Source organism: Pituophis catenifer, unplaced genomic scaffold (genome assembly GCF_029215685.1).
Source record: "Pituophis catenifer annectens isolate HBS135680 unplaced genomic scaffold, rPitCat1.0.hap2 SCAF_2, whole genome shotgun sequence".
NCBI lineage: Eukaryota > Metazoa > Chordata > Lepidosauria > Squamata > Colubridae > Pituophis > Pituophis catenifer.
The window spans coordinates 71,757,264-71,780,065 of record NW_027256882.1 but is presented as its reverse complement, the minus strand read 5'-3'; the positions used below and the strand labels follow the sequence as shown (position 1 = coordinate 71,780,065).

Here is a 22,802-nt window from a genome sequence, read left to right as displayed (position 1 = left end):
GTTCCAAGTAGAGTTTCCTTTTGCAACTGACTGATGGTAATTCTGAAAAAAAAAAAATTCTTTTGCCTTTCTCCGAATTTGTAGATCTGATGGGAAAGAATTATTAACTTTTCATTTCTCCATATTCATACACCACTTTAAATGCAATTCCTTCTCTTTAGCTGCATGATGCTAGAACTCTAGAAAAAAATCACATTCAAGAGGTTTGTGACTTTAACAACAGTCACAAAACTTCTGCTAAATGCGTATGTCTTTTTATCTTTCCTGCTTCTGGACTGAGCAACCTTTGCAAATATCCAAGCCACAGCTCCAGCTGTTTTCAGAAGGCAAACTAAAACCGGTCCCCATCCACATGCAGTTTGTTTAGATATTGCACAAATAAATAAAAATTGGAATAAACCCATCCCACTCTTTCTTGTTAGCCCACCACATTTTGTGACAAACCTGGCATTTCTTTACATGGACCTTTACAAAGCGGTTGGGCAATACTGATCCTTCAAATGCATTTGCACTTGTGTCAGTTAACCACGAACTAGGGAGTGAGAAACAAAGTTATCCTGGGAAAATGAATTTGGCGTGGCACTGAAGGAAATACCCTGCTCCGCCACCTCTTACTCACTCTAATGCTTCAAAGCAGATTGGCCGTTCCAGGTGACAATGCACTAGAACAGGGGTCTCCAACCTTGGCAACTTTAAGACTTAAAGTTGCCAAGGTTGGAGACCCCTGCACTAGAAGCAGCAAGCAAAAGAAAGTGCTTCTCTTTCTTCAGCTCCTTCTGTCACTCTGTGCGGAAGACCCGAGGTCTCCCAAAGGTTGCAACTTCTGCACCTTAATATACTTAATCCTGAGGGAGTCCTTGGTGTTGTCTGAGGTGGGTTTTTTTTTTTTTTTTTTTTTGCAGACTTGCCAAAACTTGGTGCTTACAGAATTTTTATCATTGATTTCACAACATATAGACAGACTTAACCATAGTTTCTATTGGGAAAATGTGACCATCCTAGACCAAGCGAAGTGAATTCAATTCAAATCTTTATTGTCAGTGCACAACATATGTGCAATGAGATTGGTTGAGCTCCCTCAGTGCACCTCCCCAACACAATACAACTCACAGTGAAGACAGAAAATCCCTAACCCAATAAATCATATTAATAAAACACCCAGTCCTATTTCACCAGTGTGAACATGTCACACATTGCGCCGGCCCTGCAGTCCATCATGCTACATAGAATGTAGTCCAAAGACCAAGTCCATAGTCCAAACACACTAGGGAATTTCTAGAAGCCTGGCACTCTGTCAGATTAGCCATCAATAGACATATAGACATTAAAAATATCTATAGACTATGCAAAAGAGACAATCAAGCAGGGAACCTCACCCCCAGCAATCAGCACCCAGATCAGCACAGATTAACTCCAAGGTTAACATCAGACAAGCCATCAAGTAAACGATATCCCAATCAAGAAACTGCCAAAGAAGCCAACAGCAAACAGCCCGATCAAAGAATCTCTACCAACACTTGACAGGGCAAGCCACCAGAATATAAACTGACAGCAAACAGCACTCCTTACTAGCACTTGATGACGTTACCTAGTTTGGGTAATGAAACGTCTGCAATAAAAGAAGCAAGCTCAGAGAGCACCAAGGACGCCTCCTGTCAACCCTGAGCTACAAAATATTCCTCTTTATTAATACTTAATCCTTTTGCACGCACCCAGAGGTCTTTCGCTCCGCCGCTGCCCTAGTTCTCAGCCGAGCCCGAATATGGAGGACGCCAGCTACTATGCAAATCAGAGATCGGAGTGCCCCGCCAATAAGAGCGCAGCTCCGCTCTCTCGGCCGCCAATGGGAAGCCAGCGAGAGGATGCGCTTGGATTTATATCCTTCAGCTCCTCGCGCTTGTTGTCATTGCAGCTGCGGCTATTCGGGGGGCCCCCGTGGAAGTAACCAACGGTAAGGGGGGAGGGGGAATCCCAAGGAGAGCTAATCGGAGAGCTGGTGGATCGGGGTCATTGGATCGGGTTGAGGCCGCGGGTGGGAGGAGTGTGGAATGCGCGGCGTCAGCGTCCTGCCGCTCTTCTAGTCGCCCCCCTCCCCGCCGCCGCTTTGCTTACGCGGGTGTTATTTCTCTCCCGTTTATCCAGACGAGGCCGTTTCTGCCTGCCTGCCTTTTGCAACCGGGTCTCGGCGCCTTAGCTCTTCCCGAGCGCCCAGCCTCGCCCCGTTATGTCCGGCCGAGGTAAATCCGGAGGTAAAGCCAGAGCCAAAGCCAAGTCTCGCTCCTCTCGTGCCGGCCTCCAGTTCCCCGTCGGGCGAGTGCATCGGCTGCTGCGGAAGGGCAACTACGCGGAGCGTGTGGGCGCCGGAGCACCTGTTTATTTAGCTGCCGTGCTCGAGTATCTCTCGGCTGAGATCCTGGAACTGGCCGGCAACGCCGCGCGGGACAACAAAAAGACCAGGATCATCCCTCGGCACCTGCAGCTGGCCATTCGCAACGACGAGGAGCTCAACAAGCTGCTGGGCGGGGTGACTATCGCCCAGGGTGGGGTTCTGCCCAATATCCAGGCCGTGCTGCTGCCCAAGAAGACCCAGAGCTCCAAGAAATGAAGCCGGTTGCCTGGCTAAAGGAAAGCGCTCGCCCGTTTATTTCCTTGCGCCCCACCCACAGGATCTGGTGCAGCGGCCACCGGGCATTTTCTCCTCCTTTCCTTCCTTCCGCGTCACTTGGTGCAGCAGCCCAGGACCGGGCAGATGATTTATCTACCGCATCGTCTGTCCTGGTGCAGCCGGCGCTGAGGTGTCCCCGCTCGCCCTTTCCGTGCTAACCTGATCCTGGCCCTCTTGCCTGCCTGCCTGCCTCCCGCCCCACGTCTCGGTGCTGCTGGTGCTACAACCGCTGGGTTCCTCAGTGCGCTTCCTCGCCTGGCCCAACGCTGAGTCCCCTGTGCTCCTTTTCAATTCTGGAGACTTGAGGTGGAAAAGAGCGGTCGTCATTTTTCGTGTCACCGAAAAGGGCACGTGCTTCGGGCCTGGCTGCCATCTAGCGCCCTGCAAATAGATGTTTTTTTTTCTCCTCCGCCCCTTTTCTCTGGGACGATTGAGCCTAACATCCCATTGCCTTGAGAGCTGTATAGTTTCAGCGAGTGGGGGGGTGGGGTGGGGGGCGCAGTGGTTCCCCCCCTTCATTTTGCTCCCTTAAATAGCTTTGATTCTTTTGGAGAAGAGGAGGGGGGGAAGGATTAGGCTTTTTTGACACTACAGTGGTCTTTGCATTTTTATCCTTGGAGAACTGAAAAAAAAAATGGGAGTCATGATGATGGGAAAGTCATGAAAGCAGCACAGGCCAACATTGGGAAAGCAAGAAACTGCTTAGATAGTAGGCCTCACTATGTGACAATGCTGATTTTATATCTCTTTCTGTACCTAAAAGGTGAGAGTATACAGAAGGAAGGAAGGGTTGGCCATTGCATTGCACCAACACTCGACTTAATCTCTAAAAACTGTGCGGTCCCAGAGCTGGAGATGGTGATGGGTCGTTCTCTCTGATGTTGTTGCACATCCCCTTTAAATGTGATCATGAATTTATGAATTGAAAATGTGGGAGGGAAGGAAGTGGTCAGGAATTTCTAAATGTGAAAATAACTTTTTTTTTTTTTTTTGCTGAGAAAGGAATAGCTTCATATGTTAATGTTTCCCTTGTGTTTGCTTTATGATGAGCTATTGTGTAGTTGTACTGGCACTCCATTCCTGTTTCTTGAGTTTTGGTTTGTTGTGTTGCAGCAAAATCTTAATGAGTAAATAATCTTGATTGAGAGGCAAAGACTTTCTAAGAATTCCTAGGAAACTGTATGTACACATCTTTGCTTTATAGTTTTCCCATCAAGCAGCTGTTGTAACACCTAATATGTTCCAGAGGCAAAAGTGGAATAGGAGTGCCACCCCATACGGAAGATTTTTCTCTTTCAAACAAAGGGGGTGGAGGAAAGAATGGGAAAGGAGATGCTGTTTATCTCCAAATTTGATGTGATATATTCAGATCTGAATGTACTTAACAGTTCCAGCTTCCAGTTTATCTGGAAACTCATCCTAAGCAAGAGTCTTTGGATTTAGGTCTGTTTTTGTCCATTTGATGTCACTGGAACGAAAATCAAAGTATTTTAGCATGACTGCTTTTGTGGTTTTCAGCCTCAATGATATATGTTTGTTTTCTTGAAACAGGAAGCAGTTTTGTTGTATTTCCTCCTTCCATTATCAATTCTCTTGTAATGTCACCTGTAACGATTGGAGTCTAGCGTTTGTACCCTAGTTTGCACTTTAATCTATACACAGTGTTTTTTTTTGTTTGGAATTTTGCTTCTAGTGCTTAAAATAGAGTGCAAGTATGGCATCCATCTAACTGTAATCCTCAGTAGCTTAATGTTTGGAGGTTGGGTTTTTAGGAAAAGAAATAATTTATACAAGAGTAAAATATCTAGTTAGTGTTGGTGGTTTGCTAAATAGGTGTTTGGATAACGTATGAGCATGGAGGTTGGCCTAGCCTGTCCTGTAATGCCTAGTAGCTGTGGTACAGAGCCAAAACTTGCTTGCTTAGGTGAAAAGTTTATAGAGCCATGTGCATGCAGCAGTCTAGGATATTGAGCAAGTAGAATCTGTAATCATGTATATGGTCAGCTGTGTATGTGCAATTAAGTAGCATGTGTTCGAATCATCATGTGGGATGTAAATCTGTGGGTGAACTATTGTCTTGCTCTGGATTCAGCTAAGGATATCTAGACCAGTGGAGGCTGAGATACTTTAATAACAGAAAAAGGAATATGGTTTGTTCAGTCAGTTGCTGGTGACTATACAGTCTCATTAGTGATACTTAAACAACAACCTTTAGCCATCTATGTCTGTCTGTCTTGCCTGTTACATTACAGACCCAGGGAAAAAAAGACCTCTTGGATTTAAATAGCTATCTCATTTTTCTGGCACTGGGCCAGGCAGGCTTTTGCTTTCTGTGAGAATGAACACTGGTTGCATCATAGAAGGGAAGGAATCCTTGAAATGCAAGGAATGGCTGAGAACTGGAAAACAAGGGTTCCTTTATTTGTGTTTTCTGTCTTTTAAAAATTACTTTCAAAATCAGTATTTTGTGTTCTGTCAACTATTGCTTTGTATTAGAAAATGCAAAAGTTGTGAAACTGGAAAGTGCAAAACAAATATTAAACTGATTCAGTCTTGAGTACACATCAAAATTGTCTCTCAACATGTCATTGATTTATCTGCTTGGAATTCTTTGGTTCGTGGAAAGAGAAATGGTTAGAAATACTGTTGGGAGAAAGGAAAGATCAACAGCAGAAATGTCTTGTTTGGAGTGAGTCCCTTAACTTCATATCCTAAGCTCTTTTTCATTTGGGGGAGGGGGAGGGAATGACAAAACTTGCACTCATAAATGCTGCCTCTTACATATTTGTGTGATGTGATACAAATATAAGAGTTTGCATTATGATGCCATAACACTTTGCAATGAGGAACAAAGCACTATGCCAACATATTAGCTGGAAAATTCTGTTATTTGAAAAATCGAAGCTGAATTGTGTATTGGCATGTAAATTTTTTGTATCACTTTATGTAACTGCTTTAGTTTGCAAGTAGATAAAGTAGGGTGATTTTCTTTTCCATAGATGCTATTTACGCTTAGCTTTATCTACTGCTGCTGAGCATCTTGGATATGGTAGAAATTTATTCTTACTTCTCTCTCTTTTGGCTTTTACTTGCTTTAAAGAAATCCCTTGATTGCTTGATTGACTTTTGAGTCCTTGATTTACTTAGACTGGGTGTGATGTTGAGTCTCTTACTATATTTCCGTAGATGTACAACTACTTCCATGATCTTTCATCATCTGTGCAATAATTATCAATGCCATATCCTCAAAACAAGCTATATTACTAATTTTTATTGTAAATCAATAATATTTCTCAGGACTTTTGTAATCAGTTATAATAATGCCCTTCTACGATTTAGATATAAAAGGCTTAGTCTTGTTTTTACAACTTATCATTAGCAGCTTTCATGCTTCCATGAGCCACCTCTACTGATGGGTCACTGTTGATTTTTTCTCTATTACCGGTATGTCCCTCCAGTTGTAGTGGTTGAAACTAGTTTGTTGTTAGGATGAGTACTTTTCAGACTCCAGACTGGTTCTTCCCTTTGGCAAAATAATGGAGCAGGATTAAGTGGAGATGATGGGAACAGAATGGTTGTTAATCATATGTGATTTTGTGTGCCCATCTAAGGTAGTCTATTGCCCTTAAGTAGAGTGGTGAATGCTTTTCCCTGCCAGTTGAATGAGAGAAAGACTTAAGTTTTAATGTAAACAGAATGGGTGGTGGGAATACGAGTGCTGTCATCTTGCTAAGAGTAAACCCTAAGGAGCAATAGGCAACTCTCTTAGGTAACTTCTTTCTGACTCTGTCTGCTACCATTTTCCCCTCTGGTAAATATGTACCATGGTATTCTGCAAATTATGCAATGGTGTCCCCTTTCCCCTTTGTGATGCTTTCTATCTTTCTCCCCAGAGCGCAAAAATAACAGGACTTAATAACCTTTGTGCCAATCCTGAACCCCAAGTGTTAGCTATGTAATGATGTAATTTTGCAGACAGGAAAGGCTTTAATGAATAATACAAATGTAGCCATAAATGAAATAAGCAGCTTATTGAGAAAGGGAAATAGTGTAATTCCACACCAACCCTTCTCCCAAAGATAATCACCTTGACTAAACTAGTTACTCCTTTCTTAAATCAGGTGTGGAGTTTCAGTATAGGGCTGTGATGGCGAACCTATGGCACGCGTGCCAGAGGTGGCACACGGAGCCATATCTGTGGGCACGCCAGCGTTGCCCTAGCTCAGCTCAGTGCGCATGTGCGTGCCAACCAGCTAATTTTCAGGCCCTCCAGGTCCACCAGAAGTTGGGAAACGGGCCATTTCTGGCCTCTGGAGGGCCTCCGGGGGACCTCCAGAGGGGGTGTGGGAGGCCGTTTTTGCCCTCCTCAGGCTCCAAGAAAGCCTCTGGAGCCTGGGGAGGGTGAAAGCAGGCCGACCTGGCCAACCGGTAACCTTTTTGGCATCGCGTGCCAAAAGCGGGGAGAGTGCGGGGGAGGTCGCACATGCATGAGCGGGGAGGGGGGGCATGGGGGGCATTGAATTATGGGTGTGGGCACACACGTGTGTGACCCTCCCGTGCTCCCCCCACTTTTTGCACCCGACGGCAAAAAGGTTAGCCATCACTGGTATAGGGCATCGGAACAAGGATAATTGAAAAGACCTGTGTAGTTTGCAGCAGCTCCTTATTGTTTTCTTGATCCTTTGTGTTTTCTTGCTTCACACTGAGCATTTCTCCCGTTTTACAGAATAAACGCAGGAAGTAAAAGCCATCCTTTTCTAGGAAATTGCTGCTTTGCCCAAAGACAATATGTAATGTCCTGGGTCTTGGCCAGCACATCCAAAATTATCTAATGCCTAGTCTTGGTATTATAAAAGTGTGGGCTCGTTTTTATAAATTTTGAGATTACATAGTTTTGAATTTTATATATCCAGATCCCCCCCCCTCCGCCGCAGATTCATCAAATGCTTTAAGAGTCACTGAGTTGCATGTCCTTTACCAGTATTTGTTACATTTGAAAGGCATGCCTTACCCTGGGCACTTTAGTTTTTGCATCCAGCCCTGGTTTGTACTGAATTAGAAAGGGGCCTTAGATGTGGGAGAGGTGGGGAAGAATTTTTGTGTCAATTTTGCTACAAAGTGTTTATAGTTTCGTTTCCTACCACCGGGACAACAAACGCCACTAAAAAGTGATCAGATGGATTTGGAGGGGTGAGTAGTTATGACCAGCGATGGATATAAAAACGTTCCTGTAGGAGGGTTTCTCCGAGTTGTACCTCCCCTTGGGTACGAAAACCTTTTAAGTTAAGACTATCACAATAAATCCGCCTTTCCCAGTTTCGTTGTATTGTTTTCATTGTTCATTTTGGTCTCTGGATCTTTTAAGGGAGTCGCATACATTAAGATTACACCAAAGGGGGGGATGAGGGAATGGGATGGCAAAAAGTTTTGCCTTTCCAAAATAAGCGAACACAAGAAGGGCATCTTCAACAACGAAGGACCGAAGGAGCGCGGCGTGTAAAAACGGGAGAGCAAAATTCCTATAGTCAGAAGCCTTGACTCTCTTCCCTCCTCCCACCCAGGATTTATGAATCCGAAGCCTTCCGTCCGACGACGTCACTTCCGGCTCAGTGATCGCTCTTCAGTGCCCAATCGGCATCCTCGCTTGCACATGCGCAAAGAACGCCAGATGACTCGATCTCAAAAGGTTAGGAATAGAAAACTCGCCAATGAGGGCGGGGCTTTGCAAAATGCCCGGGTGTGTCCGCTTCAGGGTGGGCGTGAAAAAGAGGTTAATCCTCCTTGGAATTGGCCGGAGGGCTCCTTTACCTTCATTTTTACTTCGGCCCTAGGCCGCTCAGCTGCGTCCCCCCCCCCATAAGGCTACCCCTGAATGTAAGGTTATTTAGCAAGGAAAAACCCCAGGGGAGGAGACCGGAACGGGGGCCGCATCTTTGCCAAAAGCTTAGATGAAGCAGAAGGGACGCAAACAGCCACGCCCACCCAGTTAGTTGCATTGCTAGGGAGTGGGCGCCAAACATCTGCACCGAGCCCCTCCATCATATCCACCTCGAGACCCCAATTCCCCAAGAGTGATTTCGGGATCTCACGATTGCAACGCCCCCGGTATCCCATCTTTCCTTCTCCTCCCCCCTCCCCAAAAATAAAAACGACTGTTTCGTTTCAATCCTGAATATAAAAACACCGAGGAAGCAGAACGTGAGAAAATGTTTTAAACGATTTATTGAACAACAACAAAAAAAAAAACACGAGGAAATTTTGTATTTAAAAAAGGCATTTGAAGACGAAACCTGAAAAGGACGATACAAAATCTTGTAGAAGGTGAACTGCATTCCCCCCCTCCCCGCCCCCAGATTTGACTAGACACGTATTTCAAACCTGCAGTGATTGCGCAAGCCTCCGAGGTAAAATCAGCTACTCTGCTGGTCACTTGGTCCCATGCGACCGCCCCACTCCCCCCCCCCCCCGCCAGCGCCGCCAGCACTCCAGGCCCAGGAACTGGGCGGACGCCCGTGCATCCAACAGGCTGTTGCCATGGCATCTCAGCCTTTAAAGGGGGCGACCGAGATTGCTGGTACTTCAAACTTTAGGAAGCCACCAAGGATGACCCCCCTTCCTTCCCCTGCAGTAAAATTGGGGGCCAATGACCAGGGGCCGAACCTCGCCCACATATGGGAGTGGGGTGGGGAGTATTTACAACAAACATCACGCTACTTTTGCAGAGCACAAAAGCAGAAAAGCAAGCTTCCAATGGCAACAATATTCCAATAAAAAGGAAAAGGGTGCGATCCAAAATGTCCCAATGATCTCGGTAGGGGTCTGCGGGTGAAAGCGAAGCGCTATTTTACACACGCCCGCCTTCCGAGGGAAGAAATGATGCAGAAATGGAGCCAAAAAGACCAAAAAAAATAATAATATCAAAGCTGGAAACATGGCTGTGCTTCGAGCTAAAAGTCAAGTGTCGTCTCGGGGCTCAAAAGTCTCAGGGCGAAAGACAACGGAGGCGGCATCTTCCCTCCAAGTTGGGAGGCCGGCAGTCTCATTTCCTGCTCTTGAGCGCCTTGGGCTTCGCCGATTTTTTCACCTTCTTGGCGCTGGGGGAAGGGACGCTTTTCTTGGGGGCTTTCTTCGCTTTCACCTTGTCTTTCTTGGCGGTCCCGCCGCCCGCGCCTTTCTTGTGCGATTTCTTCTCCAGCTTTTTGCTCTTGGCGACGGGCTTCTTCTCGACCTTTCGCGAAGTGGACGCGACGACCGCCTTCTTGTGGGATTTGGCGTGGGAGCCGCCGCCGCCGCCACCGCCTCCGGCGCCTCCTTCGCTTCCCCCCTCCAGCTTTTTCCTGTTGAGCTTGAAGGAGCCATTGGCGCCGGTGCCTTTCACTTGGAGCAAAGTGTCGTTTTGCACCAGCGCCTTGATGGAGTATTTGAGATAGGTCCGCCCGTTTTGCTGGTCGAACCAAGCCACTTTCTTGGCTTCGTTGTAGATTTTGGCCAGCGAGGAGCCATTACGCTCGCCCAATTTGCGGATGGATTCCACTACTAGCTGGCTATACTTGCCCGGCTGGTTCTTTTTCTTGTTGTTTTTCTTCTTCTTGGATGGGGAGAGCGCCGACACGCCACCTTTGGCTTTCTTGGCCGCCCCTTTCTTTTCCGGAGCCAGAGGCGCCTCTTCTGCCTCGGTCAGCGGCAGGTCAGCTTCTTCCAGTTCAACAGACATGGTGGAAAAACGCGCTGGCTTTTCAGCCCAAAAGTGTTGGCCCTCGGAGCTCTTTTTCCGCGGGGCTGCTCTCGGTCGCGGGGACGCCGGGTCAGCGGAGACGAGAACGAAGCAGAGCGACCGAGAGCGGCTTTCTTCAACGTCGCCTGAGAAAAGCAATCTGCCTGGGCGGGCTTCGGCACCGCTCTTTATATGCGTCAGGAGCGGACCATGTTGAGAACAACAACAGGGAGCGAGAAGGCAAGCTCCGAATTGTGCTTTTTGTGGCCCCTTCGCCGAGCTCTCTTGCACGCATCCGGGGCCGCAGGGACGAGATGCTGTTGGCATCTGCTCCTCCCGACGGTACCTGATCCAGCTGCCTGGGTGTCAGAGTTTTCCGGACACGGGAAAGGCTCTTCTGAGGCGATTTTAAAGGCGCACCCTATACTGGGGAAAGACAGAGGATAGGGGCGCCCTATATGGAGGGCTCTGCACCGCCTAGAAAGAGCCCCAGCTCTCGGGGAGCGCACGGCTCAGATAGGAAAGCGGGGCCCGCGTCTCTCTGTCCGGTCGGGGGGCGCTGACGAACCTCGGGGGGAGCACTAGCCCTGGGTTAATTTGTTGTAACTAACACACTGGACGCCCTCACGTGGTCGGCTGCAGCAGCACGGAGCCGGCGAGCAGTTTTCAGGGGGGTCCCCGCCCGAACTGGAGGGGCCGTGACTCAAGATACTGCAGGGTTCAGAAAGGGCAGGATTTGGGTCGCCGGGGCCCCAGAAATGGTAGCGGTCATCATCCCTTAACCTGAGTGCGGAGCTGAGTAGAATCCCTACCCGCATGAAACCCTGGTGGTTGGGGGTTTTTTGGTCTCGATTTCAAAAAAACAAATGATGAGGCAGAGAAAGGGACGCTGTCGGTAAAACTTTTGAGGTCCGAGGGGTAGAAAGTGGCAGTTTACACACGCACCGAGGGAACGAGAGATGAGCGACGATCTTTCGAATACAATTGGGAGAAGCCAAAAAAATGGTCAGCAGGGGCGCAAATTTCTCGCGCTGACTTTGGGATCGGTACCCTGCCCATTGTACGTACTGGGATCGGTGCCAGGATGGCAGCTCCTTTAAACACTGGCGGCGGCGAGTTTTTTGAACTTGGAACCGGCACAAAATCTCTGGTGGGCACACGTGTTTTTTAAACGCATTTACCCGCTCGCTTTTTTTTTTTTTTTTCCAAATCGCGAAAACTTTGGAAAAGCGGCGCCGCGCGAGGAAACGCAACTGGGGATGGGGAGGGGGGTGTCACCTCTTCCTCGTCCCACCTTCCTTTCGGCTGAAGAAGGGAGGGAAGAGAATCACCCCTTTATGTCACTGATGGCATGGGGAGATTGGCGGCGGGAAAGCGGGAGAGCCATCGTCGCTTAATGGCGGAGGTGCCCGCACAGCAGAGCCGGATTTCCAGACACACCTTCCATCCCCCGATTTGAGAGAAAACAGAATTTTGGGCAAGAAAGGCGACATTTCTGAGGGCCCCGGGCTACGAGGACGCCTCTTATTCCCCCGGAACGGTGCCCCTTTTCTTTTGCCTGGCAACCGCCTTCCCAGCCACGCATTTTGGAGCAAGTTGCGGAAGGTGGGCGCGGGGGAACGTTTGCTTGTGTTTTGGTGTGATTGTTTGAAATCAGGGCGGGGGGAAAAAAAATCCCTGTAGGAGGCGGTGGGCGGGTTGGTTGCTAGCTTTAAAGCCGCTGCAGCTGGAGAACAGAGCGAGAGAGAGGAAGGAGGGAAAACGTCCCTCCGTGGAGAGAAGCAGAATTAAAGTGAAACGTCGCCGCCAAGACGGAGAAGGTTCGTCCCTCCACGGATTGTTGAAGCTGCTGCTGTCTGCATTCCCCATGGACTGGAGCCGGCCCAAAAATCGCCACCACAACGCGCTTGCTCTGCCCTCGGCGTCACTTAACACTGCTAAAGGCCAAACGCAGAGCTCGGCTATGAGAGAGAGAGAGAGAGAGAGAGGAGCCTCATGATCGGGGACAGCCGGCCGCCCGACTGCGCCATCACTCCCGCCTCTTCAACTTGCCCTAGTCTCGCAGAGCCTCCCCGCGCCTGGATTTAAGAGTGGAGTTTGCGCAGAAAAGAACTCGTGGGCAGCGAGCATCGCTGTAGCTTTGGGATTCCGGTGGATGAAATCAGGAGGTGGTGGTTTTCACGACTTAAGCGAGCAAGAATTGAGGCCTGAGAAAGGAGGTTTTGCAGTTTGCTTAGAAAGCGCCTTCCGTATTTGATAATCGCTGGAGATTCGGGTTTTTAAAACACCGAAAGGAGTCAGAACTGCTTGTTTTCTAGGGAGGTCAGTCAATCCCAAGATTAGAAACCAATTCCAAGGGCTGCGATCCTGGGCTTTTCCTGCGTGGTCTTTGGCTGCCACAAACACTTAAGGCACCTTGGCTTCTCTCAAAACTTTGCAAATAGAGCAATCTCTCTCCCTCTCACCTGCATCTGACCCACTTAAGCCATTAAATCAGCTTTCCAGACTCAGATGTTTGCAGATTTCCAGAATCCCGTCAATGTATTTAAACACAGTCATTTTAATCTTAATAGCACTTAAAAACACTTCACGGTGTTTGTCCAACCCTCTAAGTCAGTGTTTCTCAACCTTGGTAGCTTGAAGATGGGTGGACTCCAACTCCCAGAATCCCCCAGCCAGCAGCGCTGGCTGGGGGATTCTGGGAGTTGAAGTCCACCCATCTTCAAGCTTCCAAGGTTGAGAAACACTGCTCTAAATCTAAGCTGTTTACAGAGTCAGCATATGCTGTACTTAACTTCCTGTTAAAAGGAAATTGAAACCTTGTTGGTTATGATGACCCAGTGTTTAGCAATTTTGTAGTAGCCGTTTTGTACCTGTACATTTTAGCAATTCTTTAGCAATTTTAATATTTTATGGAAGCTTGCTCAGTAACAACCACAATACTTGCAAATCATTCACCCAGCTGAACTGAGAGATTTAGGTTCATGACATCTACATCAGAATACAGGTAGTCCTCGATTTACAACAGTTCACTTAGTGACTGTTCAAAGTTACAACAGCACTGAAAAAAATGACTTATGACCATTTTTCAAACTTATGACCGTTGCAGCATCCCCATGGTTACGTGATTTACATTCAGAACAGTGATGGGTTGCTCCTGGTTCTGTCCGGTTCTTGTGAACCGGTAGTAAAAGCAGCGGCCACCCGCCCGGACATCATAATGGATGATCTGCGCATGTTCAAAAGCTTCTGTGCATGTACAGAAGTGCACACGCGCTCGCTTTGCGAACCGGTAGTAAAGGTAAGTAGAACCCACCCCTGATTCAGATGCTTCACAACTAATTCATAGTTGCGGTGTCCCATTGTCAGTTATGATAACTGGAATAAGAACAATCTTTTGTGTGGAGCTTGATGTACTTCCTCTAGTCTTGCCAATTTTTGTGTGAAATGCATGCTGGGAGAGTATCAGCAAAGTTCCATTGCATGAATTGTCATTTCCCATTTTCCAGGCAGCAAGCAATAAACATGACTTGGGGACGGCAGCCATTCAGAGTTTTGGAAATGCCTTCTGCATGTTCTGTGATGGACGCTGTTGCTTTTTCAAGAGGTCTTAATTTCTAATTATTTTGAGGACTGAAAACTAGGAAAGGCATGAGAGGGAGCAAATGATGTGACTCATTCCATAAATGCTGTGATTTATGTGCTTGTGTCAGATGTTAGGACACAAGTACATAAGGTTGACATTTGTTTGATTACTTCAGCATGTGTGTGTTCTCATTTTGCCATCATTGTGGTTTTCTTTAGATACCTCTTCTGGGAACTACTCCACTTGGACAGGTTTGGGGTATTTGCATAACATGAATTGTCTGTTCTGAATTAATAATTCTTTTCTCCCTTACTGCTGACTAAGCTTTGGTGTACTTTTATTACATTATTATTTCACTGCAAGAGAGAGACAGAAACCAGGTTTGAAATGCTACCGGTTTGCTCCAGTTCGGGCTGTAGTAAAAAAAAAATGCTTTAAAAGTGTAAAAAAAAAAAAAAAGTTCCAACGATCACAGCTGTGCCATGCGATAGTCAGAACCTTTTTTTTTACTTTTTCTAAAGCATTTTTTTTATTACCGGTTCAGGTGAATAGGTAGTAAAAAAAATGCTTTAAAAAGTTTTTTTTTAAAGTTGGCAACACCCACCCACTCACATGACCTCCACCAAGCCATGCCCACTACGCCACGCCCACGGAACCGGTAGCAAAAAAATTGCATTTCATCACTGACAGAAACCTATAGAAATCTAGAGCACTATATAAAATTAACAAATATAATCAGTCGGAAAAATATAATTTCACTGATTACCTGCACTGTTAGGAAATTTCTCTTAAATCTAGGTTGGATCTCTCTTTAATGATCTTCCCACTCATTACTTCTTGTCCTGCCCTCAGGTGCTTTAGAGAATAAATTGCCCTTCTCTTTTCTGACAGCCCCTTAATATTGGAAGACTGTTATCATGTCACCCTTGGTCCTTCTCTTTGTTAGACTAGATATATCAGTTCCCACAACTGTTCATTGTATGGTTTAGCTTTCAGTCCCTTGCTCAAAAAATCCAAAATATCCAAAAATATTTCAGGTTTTGTGTACACACATTCAGCACCACACACTTCCTAAAATCATCCTATAATAAGTATTACATCAAAAGAGGACAACTATAGAACAAGTTTACATTATCTCAAATTTTCAGCAATGAGAAGCTGACATCTAGCCCTTTCTAAACATCTGCTCAGATATCCAACATGCATAGAAAATAATATTTTGGTATTCACAAAACAGACATACTAATCCTGTATGACTCAAGTTTTGCACATAATGCAAATTCAGATAGGATATTACAAATTCTTGTCTTGATAAGATAGAAGTTCAGCTTCATGTACACAGTCCTGTTTCCCACAGATATTAGGTACATAAGTCGTCAATTTACAACCAATTGTTTAACAAACGTGAAGTTATAGTACCTTTGGAAAGAGTGTTCTATGATCTGTAAAGCACTTCCAGATGTCATAAAGTGTCATGCCACTCACCCATCCCCTCTGGTCACATGATCAACAATCTGGTATTTAGCAACCTGTTTGTATTTACAACCATTTGCCAAATGGCCTGCAATCATGTGATCACGTGTGATCATAAAAAAGCTGTGGTGGCACAGTGGTTAGAATGCAGTATTCTAGAATGCAGCTCAAGGTTGACTCAGCCTTCCATCCTTCCAGGGTCAATAAAACGAGGACCCAGATTGTTGGAGGCAATATGCTGACTCTGTAAACCACTTAGGGCTGTAAAACAATATGAAGTAGTATATAAGTCTAAGTGCTTTAGCTATCACCGTTTGCAATGTTCTCTGCTGGTTTCCCCAGAAAGTCAGAAGGGAAACTGGCCGGGAAGGTTGCAAGCTGCTGCTGCTGCCTGTTGCAAGGAATCCCTCGTCTGTGGGGGAGGGGCAGCAAAAAGACCTGCCTGTGATCTGGGGGCAGAATATCTCAGCTCCATATGGACTTAAGATTCCTTCCTGACAGGGCAGCTCTTTGAAAGGGCTGCCCTCCAGGAGGCAATCTCAGCTGAGATTTCCAACCCACCAAAAAATTTCCCCTCCCCTCCATCCACTGAGGGGAGAATCCTTTGTTTGCCTGTAGGAATGGAGTTAAATACTGCAGGAATTTCATCATGTTCCTGTAGCCCAGTGAAAAATTTCCCTCCAGAAGGGAGGGGAAACTTGTTGGACTGTAGGAAGATATTTTAGCTGCATTCTTGCAGTTCAATGAAGAATCCCCCCCCTCTGTGGACCTTCTCAGGGCCTCCCCCACTTCTACCTTGCTAAAGCACCGGCTTCCTACATGAAATAACACTTAACGACCATGGGCCAGTGGTGGGTTGCTCCCGGTTCTGTCCGGTTCTTGCGAACCGGTAGTAAAAGCAGCAGGAGACTCCGCCCACATGCCCGAATGTCATAATGAACGATCTGTGCATGTGAGCATTGCAAACTAGTAAGTAGAACCCGCCCCTGCCTTGGGCATGTGATCTTACAACTGCTTCACATCAGAGATTGTGGTTGTAAGTCAAATTTACCTGTATAGTGTTATTTACATATCAAGTAAAAGCAAAGTGAAAATCTGCATATTTTCTCTGTACTCTCTCCCTTGGATGCCACAAAAGTGTATATTGTAGAAGCTGGGACAATCTGTAGATTAAATTAGCACAAAGTAGATTAAAAACTCTTTTATCATGGTACATACTGTACAACAGCAGCATTTAATAATAAATAAGACTGCATACGCTTGATCTGGAACACCAAAATATTTTTTTCAGATTACTCTCCATAAATTCTTATGGTATATATTACTAAATCATCAGTTATAATTAATCTGTCTATTGCAGAACAATCCTACTGTTGAGACAAAAGCCTGTTGGAGTTTTATTAAAAATGAGAAAGGAGCACCCTTTTCCAACTTCTTTGACATTAAAAAAATCTTGCTCTGAGCAATATAAGGAAATAGTAGAAAAATGAACTGGGATTTAAAAAAAATTAAAAGGTGGCAATGGCAAATAATTTCTAGCCAAGAGTATTTGCAATAGTATTTCAAATAATCACTAAGGGTTCAGCCAGACTCAAGGATATACCGTATTTAGCTTTATGTAACAGGTAGATGTTGGAGAAGCATAAAATATTTAGTTCTTGTGTATTCAGTACGTTTAACATTGTTATCCAAGAGGAGTTTGAGCTTATAAATTTTGACGAGGTGAATAAAATTCTTAGGGCTATCAGAGTAGATACACATATATTAGATCCGCATCCCTTTTTTTCTTATGAAGGTCGTATCACCAGATGTGATATGTGGCTGGGTTCAAGCTGTTGTAAATTCCCCCTTTTATAGACACAGTAAACTCCAGTTTCAAAGAAGCCTGAAGGAAGTGGAGTTTCAGATGTCTTCTAGGTTAAGGTACAGAACTGAGATGGCTTTGATTGTTCTTGTGGATGATTTCAGGCTGGTGGTATCAGGTCCTATTTGATCTCTCGGTAACCATCTATCCTTCTCGATAGTCTCAAGGGGTTGTGAAAAGAGGCATCGTCAGACCTGCCCCAACTTAGACATTTAGGAAAGAAAGACCTGACAGGCACCTTATTCCAGCAGTTTCTTATCTTCATGGTTTGTTGTGGGAGAGAGGCCTTCACTTTGCTTTATTAGTGAACAAAGTTCAACGCAGGAGTAGAATTATTGTCCATGATTCCAAAAATGCTGTTTCTAAAGTACAGCTCTTTATTAAATTTATGCATTAACATGCCCAACTCTTACCTGATCCTGTATTTGAAATGTGATACTTATGGAGGTAAAAGGACCCAAAAGCAGAACGTAAGTATAGAGACTTCTATCAAGTCCCTAAATTTCAAGGGAACATATGTTTATTGTATCATTCTGAACCTACAGATGTGGTTTTGCATACTAAATAAATGCAATAAACATTTTGTAACCAGATGTTAATAACCTAAGTGCCAAATCGATCTGGCAAAGTTAGTACATTCCGGGTTTCTTTAATTAAGCACTGTCATCCATCAGGACCCGGAACTGCCTGTCGTCTGGAATGGGCCTCCCCCTGAGAGGCCCCCACCCTCCTAGTGTTTTGAAAGTGGCCTGAAGATGGAGGTCTTTACTAAGCTTTAGTAAGGATAACTGAAGCCTCCCTTTAAAAGATTTTGTTTCCAGGTGATTTGTTTTGTCATCCCTAGTCTATTTTTGTGCCTTGCTTTTATTGTTTTCATGTTTTAAATCATTTGCAAATTGACCAGAGTCTCTGGGAATTCAGCGAAATATAAAATCAATAAATAATAATAAATCCTACAATGCAGAATCCTACAATCTGCATCAGTTCATATTTTGGTTAGTCAAAAAACAACAACAGGAAGTCATGACTCATGCAGATCACGTTGATATTTTTTTACATTTGAAATGTTTTTTTAAATCCAAGTACAATATTCAGGGTATAAAGTATTCAAGAACCTTTGTTCTTTTTGGCTCTGACTGAATGACAGATCCAGAATTCTGAATATAAGATGCACAATTCAAAAGCAATGAAAAAAATGCTAGTTTTCCAAATAACCTTCTTGTAGTCCTGTAACATTTTCACTCTGGGTCCATTAGAAAACTATGCAAGTAAACAAACTTAACAGTTACTAATCACTTGAGACTCTAAAGAGTAAAAGAATTTATCTTCTTATATTGATTGGTAACATATTAGGGCACTAATATATTGGATCCAAACAACTGTGCTATACTGAGGGGCCAGTGGCCTGAAGGCTTTCTGCATAACCTTTAACCTCCATGAATCCAGAGGGAACAGGGCTTATGCAATCATCAAATTTCCTGTGCAGCAAATTAGTTTTTCCTGCACTCATTTGGTGAATAATGGCATGCTGCTTACATCTATGCCATTGATTTTACATACACTGAATTGATAATGCTTATGGGGCAAAACCCTCTATTGGCTCAGAGACTATTGTAGACTTTTTAAAGCAATGCTAGATGCTGAATGTTGCCTTCTTCCTTCCTGTTCAGCTTTATTATTCCAACTTTTTAATAATTTTTCTTCCGCCTATGAAGTGGACTCTTCCTCAGCACAATCATCCTTGTCTGCTTATATACTTCCGGCAAAGGAGATACTACTTCTCAAGGCAGCTCCATTGTTTAATAGCTGATATGATCAGGAAACTTACTCCAATACCCAAATGAAACCTACTTCCTTGTAATTTAAACTCTCTGCTTTTTTGCCTGGCTTCTGGAACAACACTGAAAATTTCTCTCCACCTCCTAGGTGACAGCCCTTCAGATATTTGAAGACGGCTATTGTGTCTCCATAGAACACTTCTGCTGGTTGACCATACAAACTCCTCCCAACCATTCCTCATACGTTTTCCACCCAGACCCTTTATAATATCAGCTGCTGTGCTCTGGACATTCTGAAGGTGATAAACGTCCTTCTTAAAATGCAGTGTCCCAAACTGTCGGCAACGTTTGAAAGCAATCTGATCAAAACAGGAATTCTGTTGATCTTGACACTATCTCCCTATTGAAACAACATAGGGTAGCATTTGTGTTTTTCATATGTGCATAAATTGCTGATTCATGTTCCCCTTGAGACCATGACCATGAAATCCTTTTGTATTGTGGTCCTCTTCCAGTCATGTATTCATGCCTTTGCCTTTTTCCAACCAAATGTTAAGACTTTTGCATGTTTCTCAGTTGAAATTCAACTTGGTTTCTGAACAGCTTGTGAAGATATTGTTGAAACCTGGTTCTTTTCTCTAAAGCATTGGCTCATTCACTCTTCCCCTCACCCAGTATTTATAGTTTGTGGATTCAACAACCATATTTTAAACTCTTCATTTATTACATTTCCCATCAAAGACACAAATGCTCTGTGCTGAAGAAGAGTTACCACTGGTGCTATAGTACTAGTGCTTCCTCCTGCCCTAATGTGAAATTTATATACATGCAGTCATACCCATACATGAAGAATAATTCTACACTTGAATTACCATATTCTTCTCTGGAATTTTTTGGCCTCCTAAAATGACAGGTTGTAAAGTGAACAAAGCAATTGCCAATGAAAAGAAAAAGCCAAACAAGTTTATGTTTAAGATATATTTGTCATGACTGCCTGTAATTTAAATACAACTCTAAAAAAGAAACAATGTTAATAGTTTTTAATCACTATCACCACATTTCTCTTTAGGGGTTATCTAGTTTAAAGATAGATTGTGGTAGATTTTGTAACCCATGCTCTATGCTTCTGATATGCAACTATTTTTTCACAGCAATTGAAAGTAGGGAACATTCCAAAGTGTATTACATTGTATTAAAAAGCCTTAATAGTTTTTGAAAAAGGAAAAAATAAGTGTCCCCCTTCTCTTAAACCTGAAAAATCCTCATTGTATTGCAGCCTTTGGAGCCAACAAAATGCCTCAGTGAAAATAAGGTGGCATAGTCCTATACTTCATGAAAACCATGCTAAGGAATAAAAATAACACAACAATTCTTCTTCTCCTTGTCCTGTTTCTTCTCGGAGTAAGAACACTAATGTGGGTCGTCATCATCCTTCTGCACCTCCTAAAAAGCTTGGCATAGAAAATTAGTTTTCTTTCCAAATATGTATTTTGTCTGATGTTTATAAATTGTGGATAAAAAGCTTGTCATAAGACAAAACTCCAGGTACCAAATGCTCTTCCTCATGAACCAGCTTCTGATCAAAACATGTTTAGCAGCAATAATCCATGTGGAAATCACACTGAGTATTTGTCAACAGGAAACCAGAGCCCAGATGCTGATTCTGCATTCAATCCATGCAGAAGACCCAGTCTAACAATGATGGTTGATCACATATCTAGGAAAACATGCTCCCACCAGAACCTATGAGCAACAGCAGCAGATTAAGTGTAACATTTCATAAAATACTCTCTGAGCTGAGCTAAACTATAGCTGTATTCCTGATTCTGCCTAGGCATTATTTTGGGAAGAACAAACTAAAGCACTTTCCCTCTAGATTTCATATACTTTAGTTTAGCTCAGTTCAATATGCAGAAAACATGCCAAGGCCTTTTGTAATGTGTGTCAAATTCTTAATTAGCTACCCATATCATCACAAGTTGGTATACATAATGTCGAGAACTTTGACATTTTAATCTAAACCTCTAGTTAATTGGAAAAAGGAAAGCAGGGTTTCCAACATACCATACAACACCCTTTTTTGGAACAGGATTACATAAATAGGAATTGCAAAAATAAAACCACAAACCCTTAATATAACTTTTACTTGCAATCAAGGAGCAAGACTAAAGCTTTTTAATATTGTACCATTAACACTGACTCAATAAGCTGACTTTGTATAAATATACAAAAGTATGAAGGCTATTGCTTAACGCACTGTAAGCCGCCCTGAGTCTCCGGAGAAGGGTGGCATATAAATCAAATTAAAAAAAAACCACGAACCCCAGGAAAGTGTTTTGCTCTTCTCATTCTAGAAGAAGAGATAGAAAAAGAAGAAGAGAAGCAAAGACACTTGAAGGGCCAATGCCTGCTTCATCATGATCACCTTCTTATTAAGTACTAGGAATAGTTTTGCGAAGTGGGAGTAAGCAGTATTCCAGGAAGTGACTCTTGCACAAACCAACTGCCATCCATCCCTCTAAGCCACTTTCAGGGCAACACAATCATGGCCTAATGAGATACTGACAGGACTACCATACCATGTTAAGCAATAATATGACTCATGGTTTATTCAATTTTAGTTTATCAGAATTGCTTAATAACCAACTTATTTGACAAGATAATTAAATGTTCTTCATGGAAGATATGAATTCCATCACTTTAGAATTTAACTGCCACAATAAGTTTGATTATAATGTTTATGCAAGCAACACCTAGTGCCCAAGTTGGCTTTGTTCATTTCAATGAATTATTCTGAGGAGGAGAATAAGCATCAACATTACATATTCACCAAATTAATGAGACTGATAAAGCAAATAATCTTGCCATTCCCATTTAACAGAAATAAATGTAATGACCAATAACATTTGTTCAGTAATTTTGCTTTCTAAAGCACCAAGTTTTTCACTGCCACAAAGCAGAAGCTACTACTTAAGGACAAAAGAGTTAGGATCCCAAAGATCTGAGAAACCAGTACTTCACATTTTGGTCTCTTTGTTAATTTGAAATTACACTCTATAAGCAACATTTCTTCAACCTAATTCTTTTAAGAACTACCATATTTTTATGTTACCCATCTCACCATTTTTAGAATTACAATTAGGACCTTCGGATGTTATAGGTCATCTGAAATTTTGAACACCACCATTTGAAATGGCATTTCCTATCAATCAAAGTCAGCTCTGTCTTGTAAAGTTAAGTCAAATCATATCCATATTGGAGCAATCTACTGGCATTGTCCTATTGCAGGGGTGTCAAACCACGTCGTCACGGCAGTATCACATGACGTATCGGGACTTCTCCCTTCGCTAAACCAGGTATGGGCGTGGCCAGCACGGTATGTGTTGCATCTGGCCCGCGGGCCGGGAGTTTTGGAATTGCTTCTTCAGAGGCAGTTTTTCTTTAGCTCATATGCCCTCTGTGGAGACCTGCTCTAGAGAATTGTGGCTTCCCCAGTAGGAGATTTTTAAGAAAAGTGGAGATCCCAAAAATATTTAGAAATAGTTCCAAAATCTGAAGATCATGGCACTTATAATGTTCAATTCTGTTTGAGTGACATACGATGAACAAACCAATTGTACTATTAGAAATATGGCTTCCAATCTCTAGAGAGAACCCTGAAACTGTTAAAAAATCCTTGTTACACCTGTTAGGAGCAGACTGGCACTATTACATATGAATTG

General features: G+C 43.8%; 2 protein-coding genes across 2 annotated transcripts; one reads left to right on the top strand and one right to left on the bottom strand.

Annotated features, from left to right (window-relative positions):
* The first annotated feature begins 2,160 nt into the window (after positions 1-2,160).
* On the top strand, positions 2,161-5,217 carry LOC139312280 (histone H2A type 2-B-like). Its single transcript, XM_070936919.1, has one exon. It carries the CDS (start codon positions 2,225-2,227, stop codon positions 2,603-2,605), a length of 381 nt encoding a protein of 126 aa, XP_070793020.1. The 5' UTR covers positions 2,161-2,224; the 3' UTR covers positions 2,606-5,217.
* Positions 5,218-9,125: 3,908 nt separating this feature from the next.
* H1-10 (H1.10 linker histone) lies at positions 9,126-10,529 on the bottom strand. The gene has a single exon (XM_070933619.1). The coding sequence runs from the start codon at positions 10,377-10,379 to the stop codon at positions 9,705-9,707; it is 675 nt and encodes a 224-aa protein (XP_070789720.1). The 5' UTR covers positions 10,380-10,529; the 3' UTR covers positions 9,126-9,704.
* Positions 10,530-22,802: the final 12,273 nt, after the last annotated feature.

Excerpts from the sequence above, each read along its gene's own strand:
- LOC139312280 (XM_070936919.1), top strand. The coding sequence starts at position 2,225 with ATGTCCGGCCGAGGTAAATCCGGAGGTAAAGCCAGAGCCAAAGCCAAG.
- H1-10 (XM_070933619.1), bottom strand. The coding sequence starts at position 10,379 with ATGTCTGTTGAACTGGAAGAAGCTGACCTGCCGCTGACCGAGGCAGAA.